Raw genomic sequence first — 22969 nt, 5'->3', positions numbered from 1 at the left:
TTCCAGCATTATCACTCAGATGCCAAAGCCAGATAGGCTAAGTTGTTAGGCCATTGTCTTGTCCATTCTGGCCCCAGATAAAATGATCTACTAATATCTCTAAATTACAAATTTATTGCCCAGTTTTGAAATCCTTAGTTTTGTACTTTGTTTCCCAGGAACAACTGATCAACTGCAAGGAGATTCAGATTTCCCCCCCGCCCCGCCCTTGTCACTTCTTGGTCTCTTGTCCACACCAAGCACAGCCTAAACACCCTTCCCAGCATTTCTCCTGCAACGTCGCCCAGAACAGTGTACTGCTTATCTCCCCAGAGCACTATGCCTGGTGGAAATATGCAGCAGTCACAGCTAAAGCTTGTTTTAACCACATTTCAGCATGATCCTCTTCTGCAGTTTGCACTGGACAGATGGGATTACCATCCATGCAGCTGCACATTAGTGCCTTCAAGGCAGACAAACTGAAAGGGCTGCTGTCAAAAGAATTTTCTTACACATACCAGCTAAATTAAATCTTCCCCATGAAGAGCGAAAAATAATTTTCAAATACAATCACTGCTCTAGATAACATGAGAAAATCCTTCAATTGTAACAGCTCTTTCCTGGAAAGATCCGAATATTGACATTTCCTAAATCTGCAATCCTATTATGTCACCCCACCCTCTACATCAGCACCCGAGGCTATAGTTTCAGAAGGCAGGGGCCTCAGAAAAATCATCACCTTAGAAAGTTCCCATGTACAATACTTCCAATTGTTCTCCCTTCTGTGTTACTGCAATTAGTACCAGCACAGCCAAAGAGTGCAGTGTGGTAAATCCAGGGACAGAGATTCCAAAATGTAGATTGATGGCAAAGTCTACAGACTGTGAAATCACACCCTTGATCACCTACCTGCCTTCATCTTCTTCCAGCTCTTGGGCTGTGGTTTTCCATCTTCTTACAGAACGCTTACAGAACTGAGAGTCATGTACCATTATTGTAGGCAGAAAATCTTCCAAATGAAGAGTGAGATAAGACACGTACTGAACCCATGTTTTTGAAGGGTAGAGAAATTCCTATTAGTCCTTTCTGGGCAATTCTGACACATAACGTTTGATAAGTGCACCTTTGTTCTACACGGCAGGAAACCAGCTTAGTGTTAAATTGATACCACACAGGCCTACAGTTTTTTGATTAAAAAAATAACTGATCACAACAAAGTATAATTGCAAAACTCTCTGGACAGTCAGTTACCATGCAAGCTTTCCCCTGAAAGAGGAGAAACTTATTTGGTGATGCTTTTCAAGGAACCTAGACCAGCAGTCAAGAATTATGATTGGATCACACTGCTCCTGGATGACAGTTCCTTGGCAGCAGGAAGAAGAAACTGGATTAGAACTTTTTTTTTCAGTTGTGAAGGTCTGACAGCAAGACAGAGGCCAGACTTCTCTAGACTAACCCAGAGATATGGCTCTGTCATTCAAATGGAATCTGAATTGAATTTTTAATTCAAAGAAAAGTAGTAGTTTAAAAAAAACCCCACAAAACAAAAAAGCAAACAAACAAAAAAAACCCAACAACATAAACCAACATGAAAAATCATTTATTTCATCTCTATTGTCTCCATGAAGAGCAGACCAATACAGATGAAGTGGGAAAATGAATAAGAGCAGCTGAAAAAATAGAGCTAGAAAATACAATTCTCTCTGTATTTCCAAAAGTGACAAATGTGGTGGATTGATGCTCCATTTCCTCCCAAGGCTCTCCATCCTCAGCCCCAGGGCTGACGTAGAAAACTTTCAAGCCCCTCCCTCCCACAAGCCCCATGCTACCTCCTACCAGGGTATCTTCCCAACAACCAGGCCTATGGTAGCAGCCAAGAAAAACAGCTCTGAAATTCTTTCTTCAGTGTCATCCACTTTACATTCCTGAACGCTGAGTACAAAATCCTGACTGTGGTTTTCAGTCTTGGCAAGGCTCGGTGCTGATGCAACAACGCCAACTCATGGGCACTCACCTGGCAGTGCCTCAACTTAAATGCCAGCCTTATTTTGGGAGAGAAATCTTGAGAAACAGCAGGCACATCCTTCTGTGCAAACCTGCTTCCCCCAGAGCCCCATTACAGGGTCCACTTAGTTGCAGTCCCTGGGCAGGGGTGAACCCCCAAAGCTAGATCTAGAGGGCTAGCATACCCACCCAGTCCCTGCAGACTACTTGGATTAGTCATCCTTCCAGGAAAATGGGAAGCAGATGCTACCTTCAGACTTCATGACAATTGAACGGCAGAGTAGTTGGCATAGGAAGGCAATTTTGTAAAGAGGAATAAAACCATTGCTCTAAGCCTTCCTCATTGTTGCAGTGAAATTACTTATTGCTGTAAGTCTGGGGTAAGGAAAGCTGAAAAAATTTCAGGCAGCAGTTCCTGGGCAGATAGAACTGCAAGCATGAGCTCTTCAGCACTTGCTGAAAAGTAGGACAGGAGCTGTCATAAAAAAGAACTGTGTCAACAGTTCAGGAATCTCTTAGGGAAGTAAATGCCTCTGCTGTGGGTAGCATACCTGCCTCACTGCTCTGACCCGAATCGCCCTCTGAAGGCATGAGCCCTCTTGATAAGGACCTGTGCAGATTGGAGAGCTGTAGTGATTTACAAAAGCTGTTTAAAGACAGAGCTAAGTTGGTGCAATGGACACTGGGGCACCTGCTTTGTACCCGGTGACTCCACTAGTTCAATTAGACCTGTTTCTAAACAAATTTAAGCAAAGCAAGGATAAGCTCTGCAGAAGAGATGATCTAGTAATTGTGCACATCTCTGTGGCAATAAAATATGCCTGTGGAATTATGGCCCGGTCAGCCTTGTGAGCTGGGATGCAGGAAAGCACTAGAAATATTATATTTTTATTGGTCTCAAATTGCCAAAAATTTTATCCCAAGCATCACAAAACAGAAAACTCCTCTTAAAGCATACCTATCATCACCTTTTCATATCCCTCTCTCTCCTTACCTAGCACACAACTTGACTATAAAAATATTTTTAAAATATTTTCACCAGTAGTTTCAGCCTTCCCATTTAAGAGCTGTCAGTATTATTCCTTATCCATTCGTCCCCAACAGATGAACATCACTGTGAGGTAAGAAGCCCAGAAATAGGCTACCATCTAGGTTTTTGGTTATAGCATGCTCTTAAATGGTCTACACTGAACAGAGGAAAAGTTAACCAGGAGTTACCAGCTGCTGGCCAGGCTGTAGTGTTCAGCTACCTCTGCCATGACAGTCTAGGGATGCTATAGCATGTCAGGCAGGGCTAACATGCTACACCTCAAGAAAACTCTGAAACATGGTGTGGGGCAGATAGTGGGTGACACAGGGCTCAAGAGCAGTCTCAGAGCTGTGTTCAGCTAATGGTTATGAGGAGAGGGAGCTCAGTCACAGCAGCTATATGTCTTTCCTTCCAGATGTAGGTGAGCTGGTAGTATGGCAACAGAAGAAACATTTACTAATCATTTATCAGATAAACAGGCTGTGCTGGCTTTTGGAGTGGTTAGGGCTGAGGAAAGTAATCTCCAAGCTGAGTCATTTAATTATAGTGACCTATCCTAAAGTGCCTCAAGCTTTTGGCTCAATTTAAACATAAACAAATACAAAATAGACCAAAAAAGCTGGACTGCTGAGGCTAATACTACTCTTTAGGAACAAGCAATGTCAATAAAAAGCCGGAGACCAAGTTGGAAAGGGCCTTTTCCCCTCTATCTCATAGCACCATCAACTTCTCGTGGGTAGGGAGTTCTGGCTAAAGCTGTTAGTTTATTGTTTTTTGTAATCCCTGTTCTGCCTCCAGCCACTAGTGGTAGGAAAAGTCCTTAGTCCTCATCAGCTACAGGAATCGCCTCAGTTGTTTTCACGCAAGAGCTTGGGAAGGCGCAGTTCCATCAGAACAAACTGAATGAAATATCATTCATTCATTGTGGAGCAGTTGTTCGGTTCATTTCTGCCCAGTGTATCTTTTGCTCCATAAAACCCAACCAAACCAAAAAAATAACAGAAGCCCTGGTGTGTGGATTTTAGCAGAACAGGAATAGGAGAGCCAGGGAATCAAGTCCTGCACATCCAGGCCTCTTTCTCACCTGCTTCTCATACTAGCAGCCAGATCTGCACTCACACACGTCAGAAGTAACATTAGTGTTCCTTATTGCTTTGTAACAGCTCAGAGTCACTGCAGTGGCTCTGGGAGGCATCACGAGGTCTGCGCAGAGGTCACTCAGTTGTGAGCGCAAGTAGCACCATGACTATAATGCCTGTACACAGGAGCAGAATTTGCTGCAGGGAGTTCCTGGGAAAGAAACAGTAAAGTTAGGAGGACCCATAGACCAATCCCCACAGGTAGCAGCATAGAGGCTCTCAAATTGTTTGTTGTTTGCCCTTCGCCATTCCAAATCTACCACATGGAGAACACAACAGCTGTATGAAGTCACTAATACAGCTGAGAAGACTCTTTCCCAGCACCCTAAGCAAAGATGTTGTCTATAAACTGACATGTACTTGTTCCACTCAGCTGTAAGACCCAACTCCAGGTTTCAAAATCAACTTAAGCTGATTCAGACTTGTAGCTTCAGGAATATATTCCTGTCGTCTCACTCACAAGGGAACCAACACTTGTGCAGCACGTTCACAGACACTTTAGGGATCTCATCCAGCTAACAACCACAGTTATAAAAGGAAAAATAAAGCAGCAAGATGATGCATTTGGCCATTCTTTTAGCACTATCTCAGGTTTATGCTGGATTGAAGTGACTGCATACCTCCCACATCTGCACACTCTAGCAACAACCTTTGCTGGCACGAGAGGTTACCAATCCAAAAGCAAACTCCCAAACTAGTCATTAACATTTCTCCACCAGAAGTTCCTGCCTCCTCACATATAACTGTGGAGCTGTTTTTTTGAGGAATGTTTCAGTCAAAATTAACTAGCTGAGACAAGGCATCTTATTTAAACCACAGAAGTTGCCTGTCTCATTACAACTGAAATAGAAGGGAACATTCAGGGGCAGCTCTGCCAGCAGATCTGAGAAGGCCTTTACTGTGGTACAGCTGGATTTGGACCTGCTACAGCCTTAATTAGACTGCAAGAAACTAGAATAATACACGGGGGGAGGCCAAATATACTGGAATACATACACCAGTGCAGAAGAAAGATGACTGAGGTGGGATACAATGACAGACTATGAAATGTTGAATGATAAAGAAAACTATTATTTTCTACTGACACAGCACCATGGTGACATCTAATAAAAAAAATAAAGCAGTAAGCAGGAGTGTAAAAATCAAATAATAAGAAGTATCACTTAACACAGTGCAGTGAAGCTATGCAAACTTTCTGCCAAAGGGAGATTGCAGAAGCCTGAACTAATGGATAAGGTCAAAAAGGAATGAGAGAAGCATGGGAAGGATAGATTCACATATGGTTACAGACATACACACCTCTATGGGGCCCAGGTTCAGACAGTCCCTAAACCAGCACATGCCAGAAGCTGAAAAGACAGACAGGGCAGCAGATGTGCTAACTGGACATATTTCTGAGGAACTTGCTCTAGCTGGTCATGCTACGTACTGTGCTAGCACAGTATTTTGGGACTGACCCAGTTAAAGGTTCTTGTGTTTTAGAGGGTCTTTGTAGTCCCATAAGCGCAATAGATAGCACAGCAGTCTATTTTGATTCCAGCCTTGCCCATGGGATTTGGAAAGCCAGCATTCACATGCTTCCAGAACAGGCATAGGGGAGGGTTATATTCCTGCTCCCTGGCAGCAAGAATTGCTGCAGCAGAACAGGAGGGAGCACTTACCAAGGATTCTTTTCCTCCAGGAGATCAGGCACAACATTTACCAGGGCAATATACAGAAATCCTCCAGAAGTGAAAGGGAGGATCCAGGCTACTGTTTCACCTGCACAAATACGGAAAGCTTTTGTTATTACTGAGCAGAGCCATGGGAGACAACACTGAAGGAAAAGAAGATACGCACGTGGGGACAACAAGCACCTCCTTTCCCCATTCTAGAGGACCCAGGGAGCCTTACCTGCTCCTTTTGGTGACTGAGCACATATTGCAAAGCAGGCTCCCAGAATTCCCCCCAGAGCTGTGGAAAGCTGCATTTTGGCTGCACTCCAGCGGTCAAAGCCAGCCCGAAGTAAGATTGCAAAGTCTCCAACCTAAGAAAACCAAGAGTTGACAGTTAATAAACATGACTATTAAATTCTCAGTCACAAAGGCTGTTGCATCTGCAGCAAGACCAGTGCTTCAAGACTGTTTCTGCTTTTCCATGTTGTCAGTCTCCCAGAGGGAGCAGCTTTCAAAGGGACAAGAAAATATTAACCAGACCCAGGCCTCCCCTTAGTAAGTGAAGCACCTTGTAATTCCCCTCACAATGGCAGGATCCAAAGCCCTCTCACCTCATGTGGAATTTCGTGCAGGAGAATGGCCACTGTGGTTAGGAATCCAACCTGCAGCAGAGAGAAGGTGATTAGGAAACAATCAAGAGTATTCTTGGATGAATCCCATCAGGTCCCATACAGGGACCAGGGATCCAGCTGTAACAGCAGATCCTACACAAGTTCAGGGTTGATTAGGAGTTTATCATTCTCGCAGTCATGGTCCTCCAGCTCAGGGCACTGGAAACCCCATAGCCCATCATCAGTGTTGAAAACTGAAGTAAAAAAAGCATTAAACATCTCTTCCTTGTCTATGTCCCTGTTTCTGAGGTGACCATTCTCATCATATAAGGGGTCAATGCTATTTCTGGCCTGGCTTTTGAATAGATGAGCTAATTCTTCCCCCAGTGCCAGTCCAAATGAGTAATGTGTCCCAGTCTTGAGGAAGCTCTGTATTAGAGGATCAGGATAGAGTTGGTTTTTACTGTAGTCTGCATTTTCTCAGAAAACTCCATAAAACAAGGGCTCTCCAGTTCAGTACACAGCTGGGAACAGAAACCTTACCTTTCTGCTAACCAGGAAGCTGGCTGCTACTGCCAGGCCATGTGTGAAGTTATCAATGGTGTTGGCCAGTAAATTGAGGTATCCACTAATCTGCAAAGAAAAGGAAGAGCCCTCGATAAAGGACGAGACATCAGAAGATAAAAGAAAGCACGTGGTTTAGACACAGGTTATGCAGTCACAATCAAGTGGGAAATGTCAGGACATAGCACTTCTACTGAAGATCTTAAACTACGCCAGTGCTTGAGTACAGATTAAATGTAATTTTTGGTTTTAAAGTAAACTAAGTTAGGCAAGTATTGTCTGAGATTAGAATAATTACCTTGTGCAAATGACAAAGATCTCTAGATAGAGAAAAAGAGAAAGGAAAAAGAAGAAAGCCAAAAATGCAAGAATATATTTAATTCTAAACTGAACCAATTTTAGGTAACACTGACTACTTTACACAGGTAACTGGCTTCAAATATGGCCTGATCTTGTTTTCAAGACATGTACTTTAATATTCAACTGTTAAACATCTCCTCCTCAAAAGCTAGCTAGAACAATGCAACAGAACAAATGCTGCTGAAACTGCTTTTTGTAACGAAAAAAATCTTCAAACGTTGTCCCAAAAAAGCTTGTGCCTGTGGGTTTGCTTTCCCTTAACAAAGAATAACAAGAGTGATGACAGTCACTAAAAAGCCACCTACTAGAAGGCTGGATAGCATGTATATGTATTTGCATATAAACACATTTCTTAAAATTATAAGCACAAAGCAGCTTCCTTTCTCACAAGTCCATCTCCATGTTAGACTTCCCCATCATTCTAACTGTGGTCACCTCAGTACATATTCTAAGTATTTGATCTAAAGTGATTTATGAGGGTACCACCCCAACTCTTTAGTTCACATGTTTGTGGGTTTTTTCCATTGTATTTGACTTAAACTACTGTGTGTGCGTTCTGAGATACCACAGATCACTACATGGCACTGCAGTTTAAATTATTATCAAACCAGGTGCTAGCCAATATACCAGGCTGTCTCTGGACTGCAAGAATTCCAAATATAGGGGAGTATCCAGTGAGTAGAGAGACTGTCTAGAAACTCTTACTTCACCATAGCATCAGATGCCAAAGTTCAGCTGGAAAAGCACAACTGTGGATGAATTTAATTAGCTCTTTTTGGTCTTCTGCTCTTCCCCGTTTCTCTCAACTCTGCTTGGTGCATCTCTTCTTCCTGTCATCTATATACCACGGCTCAGGTGGGGCTTTCTGTCAAATCTCTCTCTCCAAAGCACCAGCTTTCTTCAGGGCACTTTTCCTCCACAATCTGGGCCCTTTACAGGCTCTAAATTTTTAAAAGTGCATTGATGATAAATATGACAATAAGGGATTAAGCAAAGCCTAGCTAAGCTCACTTTTAAGTAATAGTCTAAGTAGCATCTCCACAATGGATGCAAAAGAAGTCCCCATATGTTTTTGTAAGAAAGGAAACACAAATAGATGCATGAAGGCAGACCCAAGAACACAGCAATTTTACTTCTCATTCTTCATACTCTCAGTCCTAGACAGTCAAATATGACTATCTAAAATTCTCCTTTTCATGTTGCTTTTTTATGTGACTGTGTTTTCCCCACAGGATAATAATAATTATTCACAGAAGTTTTACACAAAAATGCTTTCCCATACCACCATATAGGGAAAAAATAGACTTCATGATTAAAACATTATGACTTTTTCTTGTCAGTGGCTTGGGCAAAAGCTGTCACTGAAAGAAGCAAAGCCTTGGAGTGCTCAGAAATAAATTGGGTTGATTTGACAGTTATGAGGCTCTGACATTTACATTCTGTGAATCCCTAATAGGATGTTCTCGTTGCTCATAAAGAGCATAGCCAGATGAAGTGTTTATGTTCATGCTTCAGAATTAATGTCACTGTGTAATAAAACATACTTCCTCAAATCAACAAGGACCCCATGTGCCACAGGGAAAAAGAAAGAATAAGCAAGGCAAAAGTACAGTGGTTTTACTTGTTGAGGATATAAAGGATGCAATGCAGGACAGAGCTGATCTATGTTTATGTGCAAAGGAAACCTCCCACCTGCAGTTTTCAAGCTAGGACAAATTATAGCAGCAGCTAAAAAGCAGAAGTTCTAATATAAATGTGGACAATGGTCAACTGTTTACTGCTTACTAATCCTTAAACCCTGAAGGGTGACTTTGTTTGTTTAAATAGTATCTTTCCCTTTTTATTTGCTGAAAAAATGGGGGTTTCTGAGTGAATAGTAGAACGAAAGAAGTCTGTCTTGCTACTCTTTTCTTTGCAAGCACCTACTTTGTTCACTTCCACCATTACTGTTTACCTGCACAACCCTTCCCCACCCTGCACTGCATGACAGCCACCTCCCCACCAGGTAAGGGCAGTGAGACTTACCCGGTGAGCTGCCAACCAGGTGGACCTGTCGAGCAGCACACAGCAGCTAAGTTCTGACAGTGTTTTGAATTAGGGCATTAGTTTGCGTTCCTCCTCTACTGCCATGCTGATTTTTATGGAACTTGCAGAAATTGGATCACCTTCAGGACTTCTATCCTCTCTTGAACTCAAGAAAAATTAATTATGGGTTCAAAAGTTATTGAAAATGAAGGGCAGAACAGATGGACAGACAGATGGAATGACTGCTTATGTTGTTGCCTAAGGAAACAGGCTAGCAACGCAGGAGTATCTTGGTAGTTTTGGTAATTTCCACCCTACCAGGAAGACTGTTATTCAGATTATATGCTCAGAATGTAGAAAGTAAAAACTACATGCATTAAGTCATTAGGTTCTATATCATGCATATCGACAACAGTCTGCAAGAGCAGACAGATGTGTTAGGATTTTAAAGCTACAAGGGCTCTCCATGGTTGTCTAAACCTTCTATATAACACAACTGAAAGAATCTCATCAATTTCTGCACTAAGTCCATTGTTAGTTAAGCTATAATGTACTTTGTAGAGAGCATCTTAAATCACAGCTTAAAAAGCCCACAAGTGAAAAAGAATCTGCTATCTCTAAGGTAAGTTGGTCCATTGGCAAGTTACCCTCAGTTACAGAGTTGTCTCTAACTTCTAGTCTGTTACTGTTGTGCAAATTATTGTGCAAATTTAGTCATGTCTCTTACATGGGTATCTGTACACTTTAAGTAATCCTTGATCTGTCATGATTACAGATCTAAACTAAAAAAAAAAAACCCACTTATCATGTACTGCAAACTTAAAATACTTATTTCATCTCTTTCCTGATCCCTTTACAAATTATCGGTAGCATTCTGGATATTTGGAATAACACTACTGGAAATAGTCAGATAGCTGTTTCATTACTGCTGTACAGAAAGAGGGACTCTCCTTTCTTCTCTTACATACTATTTCCAACGCACCCATCCTCCTGGTTGTAGCATCATAAGGGAAGAATGTGTTAAAAAATTTTCTACTGTAATTCTCATGTCTTTTTCCACTGCACTGACTTTCTAGAAACTATCCCTATCTTGTGTTCTTTCTCTGATCTATTCCTTAATATTTGCATGTATCAAAACCTGTTAAAAATGCAGCACTTTTGGTGAAGTTACTCAGTTTAGCTGCTATCACTGACTTCATGCAGTCACAATGTGCCATTTATGTAATATAGTAGTACCTGCAAATGTGAAGACATACTGTTTTTATAAATAATCACTTAGAAAAATCATATTCCACCACTGAACAGATTTGAGGGGGGCTGCCTTAATCCAGTCCCTATTGACAATATAACTGATTTTTAATACAACTAATATTAGCAAAGTTGATTTCATGCAGTACTAGTTTTATTAGAATGTGGGAGAAAGTTATGTTTTATATATGTTTGTCAGTACCTTTATCAGATAATTTTATCACCAAATAAAAGGCAGTAGAAAATGTCTGGTTGATAAGAATTTATCTTCCATAAGATCATACTAATTAGCATTAATTAGATTATTGGTTTTTATATTAGGCCCATGTCTTCAGCAATCTTATTCTCTGTTGGTGTTTCATTTCTACATAAAATCAGTGGTAGACTAACCACCCTCTAAATCTGTAGTTCCTTATATAAACCTCTCTAAAATAAGGGCACAATGTTTCATAACTCAGTAATATTGATTTCTTCACTACTATCACCTCTAGAAACATCAATGTGGCACCTTGCAGTTTGTGCAGTGTTCTGTAAAAATTACATGAATGTGACAGATATCAAAAAATACTCAGTGACCTCAGCATAACTTTCATGTTGTGTAGGAAGAGCTATAAAGTTACAGCAAAACAGATTTAAAATAGAAAGACTAAAGAGCCTCTGATTGACCACACATCCAGGTTTGGGCTAGTTCATGCAACCACACTTTCTTTTCATAGTTACTCTTATACAATATTCCACATTTTTATGGGCTTGCAAACTCAAATTGTAGGTCCTGCTTCACCAAAGTGGTTGTTTACTCTCTCACTTGTAATGTGCACCCAGACAAGGGTTTCCACAGTACAAAGATAGTAACATGAAACTGAAAGCAAAGCCAATGTAAAGGTTATCCACTTCCAATGGTACAGTACTCCTTTCCCTCCTCCACCTCCAATCCTATGAGCTTGCTGATCTCCCTTATCCCAGCACTGCAGGCTGCCTGTCTACATGCCAAGCTGATTCAAGAAGTTAAAACAGGAGAGAAATAGACCTGGGGGTGGGAGGTGGGTGTGTGGGTGCAGAAAAAAAGCCTGTTTAGCTCCCTGAATAGGCTCACTGTGGGGTCAGATGAGACCAGTGCAAAGGAAGTGATGGCAAATACAGTTTTGGAGACAGAAGTGGACAAGAAGTCCTTTTTGGCAGCAGATAAACTGATAATATGAGAAACTGAACTTCTAAGTTCTATAGTGGATAACTTCAACACACTTCCAAAAGGTGTCAAAACACTTCCAAAAGTTGCCTTAAAAGGAAAAGTGCAGCTTACAATTGGTACAATGCAGGCACTAGAGAACAGAGAAATCACGGCACAAAAAATTAAGCAAATAAAGATATACTGACTAAAAAATATAGAGAAACAAAATAAAGAATTCTATATTTTGGAATCAGAATTCAGCCAAAACACACATCATCAGACTTATGCCTTCATAATATTGATTTTGCCTCTTCTGCATAAGCTACAGTGCAGATTTTCTCCAAGTCTGCTGTTTCCTCCCTGCTGTGGCCAGGACAGACACTTTGATAGAGCAAAATTAGGCACAACTCAAACATTGAGTTTTCCACTCAGGTACAGTTTTTTCCAGAGACAATTCCTGACTACGATGTGAAGGTGAGCTTATGGGTCTCTTACCTTGATTCTATTGTTTCTTGTACAAGACTGGAGAGAGGAGCCATTACACTGAGCTCGTGCTTTTTGGGATTGGCCTGCCATCTTTTGCAGGGAACAGCCACTTCCATTGGAAATCTTTCCACCTGGTGCTTTGGAATCACAGTCCTAAATTAGGGGAAAAAAACTTGTCACTGACTTTATGTCAGTGATGAATGAGCATGAATCAGGATCAGAAATCCAGTCTTCACCCTTAATCCCTTTGTCCTTACAATGTAAATCAGCAGCTTTGGCACCCCAGTTTGAATAACAGCTGCCAGAAATGAGACAGATTTAGAGAGCATTATAACATCTGCACTGTAAGACAAGAAGAGCAAAGACCTCCCAGTTCTCAAGACTAGTAGAAAGAGAGAGGAATTGGAGTCACACCCCCTTGGCATGAGCCAGGTTCCAGTGGAAGGACAAGGGACTGAGCCTGCCAATCCTGCTAGCAGCTGCTGCCCACAGAAATATAACTCAGCTGGACAGGAAATGGTGGGAAAGAGTCTTGCTCTCCCCGATCCATCACAATAACTAAGTCTATACAATTATTCTACAGCTGGGAATATTATCTTCCAAACAACAAGATATTTATCTAAGACTTCATCCTCTCTCCAAATGAGAAGATGAAGTTCCTTTCAGGTTTTGAAGTCTCAATGATGAGTCGAAGTAAACACTTAATTGCTCTTATGCAGAGCCTGACCTGCAGTTTCACCTCTCAAAAGTCATGGCACAGCAAGGACTGAACAGTCTTTAGAAGCTGCAACTAGGAGTTGTCCAGATGTCTGAAGATTAGCTCCTCTTCTCCATCTTAGAATTACCTTCTGGTACCTCTATTGCCCCTTTGCAGCTGGGTGACTCCTCTGAACTTAGTACTACCTGGCCACCCATAAACCCCTTCTACCACACAAAGTTAGCCAAACATCTGGTCCAGGCCATAGCCAAGAAGAAACACCTTCAAGAAGGCTGGTCTTTGTCCTGACTGAGGACCCAGAAAGGGAATGAGTCACGATGGGGTCAGTGGAACATGCATCAGCAAGCTGTCATCCCTCAAAGGTAACTTGAGCAAAAGTATAATTTGCAGAGTGCTCCAGCTCCCAGTCCCCATAAAAGAGCAGCTCTCTTTTACACATACCACATAAAGAACAAAACCAACCCAGAAATGAGAAATCTCAGTCAAAACCACAAAAGTAAAGCCTGGAGATGAAACCTTTTAAGAGACCAGTGTCAAAGAAGTGACAAAAAGCTCCCAAAGAGCAATGACAAGATACTCACAGCTCCAGGATCATTTGCTGAGCCTGTCAGATAAGGCAGATGAAGTGTTTAGTACAGACCTTCAAATATAAGAGCATTCCCTCCCCTCAGGCTGCTAACTTACCACACCAGGGTAGTCCTTCTCTTCTTTCTCTAGGAAGATCTTCTCTAGCACCAGGAAGGTTAGGAAACCAATGATCACCCAGAGACCCAGAAGTTTCTGCTGCTGAAAGCTCTGCTCTTCTCCTGAAGGACAAGAGAGAAATCCTCAGGTCTCTGTCAAGTACAGTTTTTTCACATGTGAACCCACCACACCTCAGACAGCATAACCAGCAGTTCCAAGTCAAATGACAAGAAATGACAATGGAAAGATTCCCTCCAAGGTAAGAGGAGCAAACACATCTCAAAGCAGATTAGTTTAACTTGCTCATTCTTGATCTAACAGATAACCTCATCTCAGGTCACTCAGAGTGAGAGCTACCACCCCTTTTTCTTCAATAGCACAACCCAGAATATTTCCTGACAACACTGTAAACTTCCCTAAGGTCCAGAGGCAAGTAAAGGTTACATCAACAAAAATCCAGCAGCTATATCTACTGAGCAGCAAGCTCTGACATGAAATCTGCCATTAGTGGAGCTACAGACTCACCTTCCCCTTTCTGCCACACCCAGGTAAGTTATTAAGCCCATAGCTATAAACTTTCTTTTCAATTAGAGCCAAGCTTGTGAGATAATAATGCATTCAGTCTGGCTACAGAAATGGAGATTGCACTGCAATGGAAGAACAGAATGACTCTGTAACAAGGCTTACATAGGTCAAGGAGACCTTTATGGTTCAGGACAGTCTGAAGCAAACAAACTAGAGTAGGAAGACAGAGTAATTTGGGAACCACTGTAAAAAGGGGTAAAAAAGGACAGCTGTTTCTGCCTACAGTGCTAGAACTGTGAGAAAGAAGACAGAAGGCCCAGCAGATTTTAAATCATAGGACATAGGTGCAAGAAAGTCAGGGAAACCCAGGACATCTCCCTTCCTCTCTCATATTTTTAGCAGGGAAATGATTTCTGCAGCAACACTTGCTTTCTATGCTATCAGTTTTCTGAAGCAGAGAGACACAACCATTATAGGTTTCAACCCTGGCTATCTGAGGGATGAAGGAGTTACACTGATACCACAAATTCTATACCAACTCAGACAGTTTCATTTGCTGGCAAACACGGGTTTCTGTGATCTGTATTTCCTTTCCCTTCCCCGCCTCCCCCACCTCACCCTCCATTCTTAATTATGGCTCTATAGACCATTTTTCATGATTTCTCCTTGAACAAAGATTGCAAGGGCAACACATATGAGCTCCCATAAATCAAATACCCAACAGAGGGGCCCCAGTTAGTGCCAAGAAAAAGGCTCTAGGATTAACATTGTTATAGGGACAGATTTATAAAAAGATGCACCTGATCCCAAACTGAGGTGGTGCACAAGTTCATATACCAGACCACATACGCATTCATAACCTCTCATCAGGTTAAAGAAGCATTCCCTTTCCTTACAGAAAGGACAAAGGAAAATCAACAGAGACTTACAGGAATCCAAGGAAAGATAGGAGAATTTGATAGACAAGAAAACCATTGCAAGTTACTAAACATGAAGAAATCATGGCCAACTGAAGAAGCCTCTAATCTCAAAGTCTCTGGAGGACTGCAGAGTACAAAGACGAAGTATTACATGTGTGTTTACTGTTCTTGCATCCTTCCCTAGGCATGTGCTTTCATATATTATTTGAAAGAAAATACCAGCTTAGACCAGTTTTTGGGCTGACCCAGACTGGCTGGTCTTGTGCTTTCAGGATGGCACAGACTCAAAAAATGCAGCAGTAGGCATAGGATGGGCTGCTTCCAGGCACATAAGGCTTTCATACCTGTTGCTGCAGTGCATGTGTAGGCCCAGGCTTCAGGAAGCAGGTGCAGGAACACATTCCCCAGTAATCCACCAATTGCAAAACTCAACAACTGCTTCATACGGTGTGATCCAGCTAAAGGGAAAAAAAAAAAAAAAAGAAAAGAAAAAAACAAACAGACAAAAAACCCCCACACTAATCACAACTCATCCAGGAGCCAAAACATCTCCAGCTGAGATTTTGCACAAAGAAACATAAATTGGAAGTAGCCACAAAGCAAGCTTTCAAAGGAGAGAGCACAAAACAAACGGAGTGCAAGAAAAAGCCCTTGCACCACTTGCCTGGGATAGCAGTGTGTGGGAGGGACCTGGACCAAACAGGGTGAAAAACAATACTCTTTGTATAAAGCTCCATCCAGGGCTTACATTTGTCCAAGGACTCCCTATCAGATTCTCAGGTATGGACTAAAGCACCCAAAACAGACTTTCTATTTTAGAGAACACTATTTCTGTGACAAAGTCCTGTTCATTACTGTGCTGTTCAGTCACATCCAAGGACTTTTGGCTTCAGAAAGGCCAGGGCAGGTAGTGGGTTTACCTTCTGACTGCAGAGCAGCTCCCGTCTCAAATGGGATCACCAGCAAGGGGAAGACCCCACTCAGCCCCACCATGAATGAACCGATGAGGGAACAGATCCAAGCATCCAGCCGCTCACTGCTGAAAAGGTTTCCCCAGGACTCTGCCTCCTTCTCACACAGCGAACCAGAACTAGCAGCAACATGACTCTTGGGGAGCTGTTGAGCTCCACAGGCCGCAATCAGAAACAAGGAGAGCGTCCAATCAAGCAGAAGTTTTTGTTTTGTCATTGCTAAATGGTCTCAGCCAGGCTGGCCAATCTCTGAAAACAGAAGGGAGAGCAGTTCTGAGAGTGTGCTCATCTCTCCCTCCCATCATCCCAGAAGGCGGCCTTGGCCACACCATCCCCCCCCCTTCAGTGCCTTAGCACAGGTATGTATACCTGTATACATCTGGACATCTGAAACTCTTCCTGATTTCAACACAGCACCAAAGGACAGAGAGGTTCTTTATCACTGGTGTATGAAACTGCACATGAGACATCTTGTGAAAGCATCTGCCTTCAGTTGGGCTGGACAAGGACTCCAAGTACCCTCATCCTTGCCCTTCAGTGTCCCAAGGCTTTAGAAAAAGGTATTGACCAGAGATGCTAACCAGATAAATATTCTTTCTGCCATGCAACAGCATCCATGTAACAAATTAGGATGCAAGACAGGCAACATAACGGAAGTCTGCAAACTCATGAGTGGTGTAAAGATGGTGAAGAGGGACAGACTATTCACCATCTTGTCAGACATAAGTACTGGCAGCCACCACATGAAGTCAATGAGGGTCAACTTCACAACAAACAAATATGACCCTTCATCAGCAAATAACTTGTATGGTAGTACCTCTCCAAAAACGATGAAAAATTTTACATGGGTTCATCAAAAGACAGGGCAAATAGTAGAAAGGCAAATCTATTGATTGTTAATGGTTAAACAGCTCACATTACACTCAAGAAATTCCATATGTGAAAGGAGCTGGAGATTGGAAGGATACTTTAAAAATACCATATATGCTTGTCCTGTTTTCATCCTTTCCAAGAAGGATATTGGGTTAGATGGTCTCTTAGTCAAAATCAGCACAGCTGTTACTAAGAGCTCTGCAGTCATAAGAAAACTGGAGAGAAGAGAGCACGTTAGAAGAGGAAAATAAAGATAATTACACTCTCACTGGCAAACAGGAAGGGAAAGCAAATGATGTAAAGGCTGAAGTACAAATGTTCCTTCAGTCTTCAGAAGAAAATGTGAAATGTGACAAGCAAAATTAATTTGGAAATGGGAGAAAATAGCACGCTAGAAAAAAATAGCTTAGCAAATGCTCGCAAAACAGCCCTTGATTGAGAGGCAATAACAGCATTCACCTGAAAGCATGTAAAAAAACAGTCAAAGTAATCTCTGAAGCATTAGGACCATCTTTAAAAATTTACAGGAATATGGGAAGGCCACAAGAAGGCTGGAGAAGCATCATGCCTCACCTACCTTTTTAAAAGGAAAAAAAAAAGATGTGAGAAGACTTAAGAAGTTACAGACCAGTAACTTCAATCCCCTGAAGGATTCTTGATCAAATTAAATGATCAGTTTGTAGTTACCTATAAGATAAGAAAGTGATAAAGACACCAAAGCATTAAGTAACAGCCAGACAGAAAGGGACCTGACATTATCAAGACAAAATTCAGGGTGTTGGAGCCAATCTAAGGGCTCACTGCAGATGAAAAGGTGGTGTTGCCCCTTTTACCCACCCCTCCATGAAGCATCACCTCCCCATGCTCACACCGGACTCCGTGAGTGAGCACCATCAGAACAAACTAGCAGGGAAAACTATTTTTGTAAAGACTCGGCCCTTTGCCAATTTCATTCCCTGGATGAAAACACTAGCAGGAGGAAGGCACAGCTGCACCGGGCAATCAAAAAGAAAATTAAGGGACAGGGTCCCATTGCTCCTGGGAAGGAGAACATCAGTCTCCCAGCACAGTGACCATGGACATCAGGAGTGGGGATACAAGAAAGAATCAATGAAGACACTGTCTCGGTTTGGTGAGCTGTGCAAGAACCATCAAGACTTTCTGTGTAACCTCTTAGTTGTTTGTTTTTTGGTTGGTTTTTTAAGATATTTTTTAAAAAAAAAAAAAAAGCTCCTCAACACAGCAAGTTCAAACCAGCCCAGGTGTCTTATTGCAGTGTTTTGATCTGGCTGCTAAGGGTAGGATGGGGGCAGGCACGAGGCAGGTATGGAATCAAATAGAAGTTACAATACAGTAAGTCCAGTGTGCCACAAAGAAAAAGCATACATTGATTGAGAAATTAATTCTAAGCCAGTGGGTTTATGTTGCTACAAAGTAGGTAAATGTCATCCTGGGACAAACAGTAGTGACACTGTAGGTCTCACACAGGTGAGACATTAGCCAACAGACTGCACCCAGTCCCAGATATTCTTCTTCCTAAAATACATGCAAATATCTGAGACACTGCAGTGGAAAATAAAATTAGAGTGTAGAGAGCATGACTTGGAAAAACAACTGAAGGACCTGGGTGTGTTTAGTCATAGAAAGATAACACTGAAGGGAACAGAACAGCCTGCATACATTAAAAGTCACAAGAATGGGGGAAAGTGCTGAACTCTTCTTCCACAACAGTTCAAACAGTAAACAAGACCCAGTCTGAATATGAAAAAACAAATTTACATAGTGCCAAAGTCGTGATATACTGAAACAGGTTGTCTGTGATGCAGAATCTCTAACATTGGGTTTTTTGTTGTTGTTTTGGTTTATTTTATTTTGAGTAAAAGAAACATCTGATGCAGATGCTATTTTATTGCAAAGAAGATCCCTTCTCTGAAGTCCCTTCAGCCCTACACCTGTAATTTGATGTAAGTTGGAGAGATCCTTCTCTGCTGGCAGGGCCCTATGAAAAGGGTAAGATTTTCAGCTGTAAATCACTATTGGCACAACAACTTCAGAACAACAGGAATGGGGGGTCGGCAGCAAGAGACATTTTCATCTCTCATAGCACTCCATGCACCAACTCAATTCAGACGCTGAAGTGAATGGGAACTAAGCTGATGCTTGGAGAGCTAGTAACAACTGCAAAGACAGCCTGATGGGCCAGAGATGCTGCCCTCTGCCCAGCTCCACCACATTACACACCTGGGATGTTGCCAGGCCCTCTGGCTTGCCTCATCAGGATTCAGGCTCCCCCCCTACAGCTGTGCAAACAGACACACAAAACTGATAAAACTATACCACAGAATCCCCCAAATTTTTCCTTGAAAACAAAAAAAACCTCAAAAAGACAGAAAGTCCTTAAAATGTTTGCTGTCTCCTAACTGAACAGAGTTTCTTCTGCCCAGACAGGTTAAAGCCATCAGCCACAGAGGCATCTGTGCAGGTAGGTGATGGGACTTCAGGCAGATTCCACCAGCCACAGTCTTCTCTCTGCTTACTAGCTGCTGCATAAAAACCTGCAGTTTACAGAATTTCCTCCTTTAAAATAGACGGGCACCCCTTCCAACCTGGGAGCAGACCTGACAGACCTCTTCGTCCTTTATGACAGGATTAGACCTGGAAAATTACTGAAAACTTTGTGAGGAACACAACAAAAATAAATCAGGATTTATACATCCATACACATGCCTATGAAGAGGCAACAAATACACAAAAACCCCCGACTGCTCTCTGCAGCTTGACAATGATGGGAAGCAGCCCAAGTCTCTTCTGCAACATCGCTGTCACAGCTTTTGAGAACCAATCTCGAAAAGTAATCATTGCAGTTGATCCAACAGGTTGATTTCTTGCACTTCATCCTCCACACTTGTATGTGCCCCAGAGGACACCTGAAAGGATCTTTGACTAAGTGGTCAAAATCCTGAAGAGAGGCAGTAGCACACAGGACAAAGAGCATATCCAGGACTCTGAAAAAGGTCTGCATACTTGGCTTCATGTCCCTCTTCCTGCAGCAAAAAGGGTCAGGTTCCTCCAAAAAGGTATGGTAGTGAACAATAAATGGGTATAAAAGAGTACAAAACTGATCCACTACCTCACATTTGTGTCGGCCAACTTTCTGTGGTCCACAGATCTTTATTCTCCTGTTACTCACTGAGGGAAAACCAGCACATTTCTTTACACCTGTGCTGCCTGACCACCAATACCTCCTAACTCAAGAACAACTCCATATCTCATTCAATAAATTCCTGATGTCTATACAACATCTACAAGAAACTCCGTGTATTACCCAAGACACCCCTAAACTGATCTTTGTGCCCAGCTAATTATTTAGAGCATATTGCTTCTTCCTAACACATCATAACCACTTGTTAAAAAAAAAAAAAAAAAAAGAAAAAGGCACTTTTTATCTCTATAGCCCCTTTGCTTCTCTGTCTTATTAGTAAAGTCTATAAATTTAAACTGGTTGCTCCTAAGACAAATATTTAAGGGGATAAAGAGGCACAGTAAAGATGTAGTCCTAGGAGAAAAAATGCTCAAGAGGAGGAAAATAATACACTGCCACTACAATTGCAGAAAGTCTCTACCTACTCTTAAACAACAGCATTTGTTTCTGGAACTCAGCTAGAGAACATCTGAGAACATCTTGAGAAATTTCTAGAGAAAACACCTGCAGGTTTTCTCAGAGACATCTGTGGTCACCATAAGGCAGAGGCATAACCAGGTTCAGAGAGATATTTATCAAGAAAGGTGTATCACATATTTAAGAACATGCATAGGAGAGGTATAGGCAGCACATTGTTTATTTATCAGCTTTGACAACTGCTCCATTTGGGATCACAGCTCCCAGCCGTGCTGGATCACAACCTGGTCACCGTTACCACTGGCAGCACTCTCTGGAGCTCGTGTCTGAGCATTCAGGAGTCAGGCCTGCTCAGCTCCTTCTGAAATGGTCTCAGAACTGGAATAACCATGAGGTTTTCCAAGTTCAGGAAGAACCAACAAATGAAAATTCATCATTTACACGCTCCTGAGCAGGGGCAGAGGGAGGTTGCACACCAAGCCAGGAGACCCATGAGGCTCCCTGGGCCTACTCCACTTCACTGAGCATCTCTGTAGTTAGCAGTGACTGAGAACACACAGACAAAACTTAGAATGCCAAGGCAAAAACCTATTGGAAAAGAGAAAATAAAATACTGACATGATGACTATTCCTGCAGCAACCCATCTACTACTCTCCTAGACACTCTACTACTCTCCTAGACACTCTGCCTTCTCAGACCACACAGCTTCATCTCTGCCTCAGCGCCATTGCTCATTGCCACACATTTTAGATGTTGTTGAAGGGGAAGAAATGAGAAAGAAAAAGCTTTTTTACAAGCATTTTCTCAGGAAGCTGGTTGCCTGGCCTTACAGTTGCAACAGAGTACTGCATGGAATGGAAAAAAAAGTTCATTTTCCAGGGAGGAAGCATATTTTTCAGCCAAAAAATTCTCCATGAGCCACCTCTCTCCATCGGCCCAGTGGAGACCTTTGAATACCTCCTGGAGGCCCTTTCCTCTGCAGAGGCACAAAAGGTCTCCAGTACTCCCTGAGCACTCCTTTCTCTCTGAGTCACTGCCCATCTTTAGGGAATACACTGCTCTGGTGGACCCTTCCCCTTTGCCCCATCCCTCTCATAAAAACCTCTTTGCACAGAGACTCGCATTTCTGCAAATGACAGCATTTCGCAGCTAAATGCAGGGGATGCACAGAATTAATAGGTGTATCGCAGATGGGACCAGATTACAGACGCCGGGCAAACCTAAGAACTGGCAAGGAAGGCAGTTAAAATCGAGTGAACGCTACCGGAGTTTGGGAGGCAGCGACTCTTTCCCCATCCTTTTCATCCCCAGGATGAAAAGAGGAAAGTTTGCGGATCAGACAATGGCGTTCACGCCCCTCGGGGCTAGGTGGAAACTCTCTCCTCCCAGCCCACTCTCCGTGGCAGCCCGAGGCAGGGGCCAGGTACACCGTCCTCCTCCCGCCCCGTCACCCCGCGCCGCAGCCCTCGCCAGGGCCAGGCTCCGACACCGCTCTCGCCCGCGGGCGACTAATGCAGCGGGCCCGCTCGGGTCGTTGCCTCTCACATCACGGCGGACGGGACAGACAGCGCGGGTTTTCCATTTGAGGACGCTGAGCAATGCAAAGTGAGACATACTTGCCGCGGGGCAATTGGTAATTAACCCTGCTCACGCACCTCGCTGGAGCAGCATCTGCCGGGTCCCTGCGTCACCGTGGCCGCGCAGACCCGGCCCCCCCGCTCCGCGCGTCCCGCGGGGCACCCCCTGCCCGAGACCCTCTCCCGGCATCGTCTGCCGGAGGAGAGACTTCCAAAACTTTCTCGTCTGCCTCCAGCCACAGGCACTCCCGCAAAGGCGGGCTGGACCGTGGGGACGCCGGCTCCGGGAGCCCGTGGGCAGCTGGGGCCCTGGGGCGGGTGGCGCGCAGCCCACGGTCCCGCCGGGCCGGGACACGGCTGCCGGAACCAGCGGCCCGGCCAGGCGCTCCCCGCCACGTCTTTCCCAAACTTGCCCCGCGCTCGGCCGGGCCGGGCCCCGCCAGAACAGAGCTCGGCTCCGCTGCACACAGCGCTGTCGCCGCCGCTCACCCTACCCTACCCTACCCTACCCTGTCCTGTCCCGTCCGTCCGTCCCTTCCCGTCCCGCCGCCGGCCCCGCTCTCCCCGTCCCGCCGCAGCTGAGCCGCACTGCCGCGCCCGCCTTGCCCCCTCGTCCCACAGCAGCGGAGCGAGGGCGGCCCGGCGGCCCCCCGGCCGCGCCGCCCCGGTGCCGCCACCCGCCCTTACCGCGCACCGCCGCCGCCGTGCCCCCGGCCGCCGCTGCCATCCAGCCGCGGCTCGGCGCGGGCCTGCCCCGCCCGGCGGCCCCTCGGCTTCGGCTCCGCCTCCCCCGGCCGGCCACGTCGGTCCCG

At 43.8% G+C, this 22969-nt stretch overlaps 1 protein-coding gene across 3 annotated transcripts; it reads right to left on the bottom strand.

The window, feature by feature from the left end:
* Window positions 1-1560: 1560 nt before the first annotated feature.
* On the bottom strand, window positions 1561-22919 carry SLC39A13 (solute carrier family 39 member 13). 3 transcript variants are annotated; one of them, XM_050336091.1, is made up of 11 exons: window positions 22845-22912; window positions 17538-17647; window positions 16037-16336; window positions 15461-15574; window positions 13672-13793; window positions 12279-12422; window positions 6962-7051; window positions 6419-6469; window positions 6046-6178; window positions 5814-5913; window positions 1561-4303 (listed from the first exon to the last, which is right to left on the bottom strand). In XM_050336091.1, exons 3-11 carry the CDS (start codon window positions 16302-16304, stop codon window positions 4228-4230), a joined length of 1098 nt encoding a protein of 365 aa, XP_050192048.1. In that variant the 5' UTR covers window positions 16305-16336; window positions 17538-17647; window positions 22845-22912; the 3' UTR covers window positions 1561-4227. The 3 variants fall into 3 exon arrangements, with proteins under 3 accessions (XP_050192048.1, XP_050192050.1, XP_050192049.1); XM_050336093.1 differs by lacking the exon at window positions 17538-17647 and having other exon boundaries at window positions 22845-22919; XM_050336092.1 differs by lacking the exon at window positions 22845-22912 and having other exon boundaries at window positions 16457-18097.
* Between the last annotated feature and the right edge of the window lie 50 nt (window positions 22920-22969).

The sequence above is a fragment of the Myiozetetes cayanensis genome, unplaced genomic scaffold (genome assembly GCF_022539395.1).
Source record: "Myiozetetes cayanensis isolate MyiCay16 unplaced genomic scaffold, myiCay2020 scf6-25, whole genome shotgun sequence".
NCBI lineage: Eukaryota > Metazoa > Chordata > Aves > Passeriformes > Tyrannidae > Myiozetetes > Myiozetetes cayanensis.
Note: the sequence above shows the minus strand (reverse complement) of the source record. Positions and strands in the feature narration are given on the sequence as shown.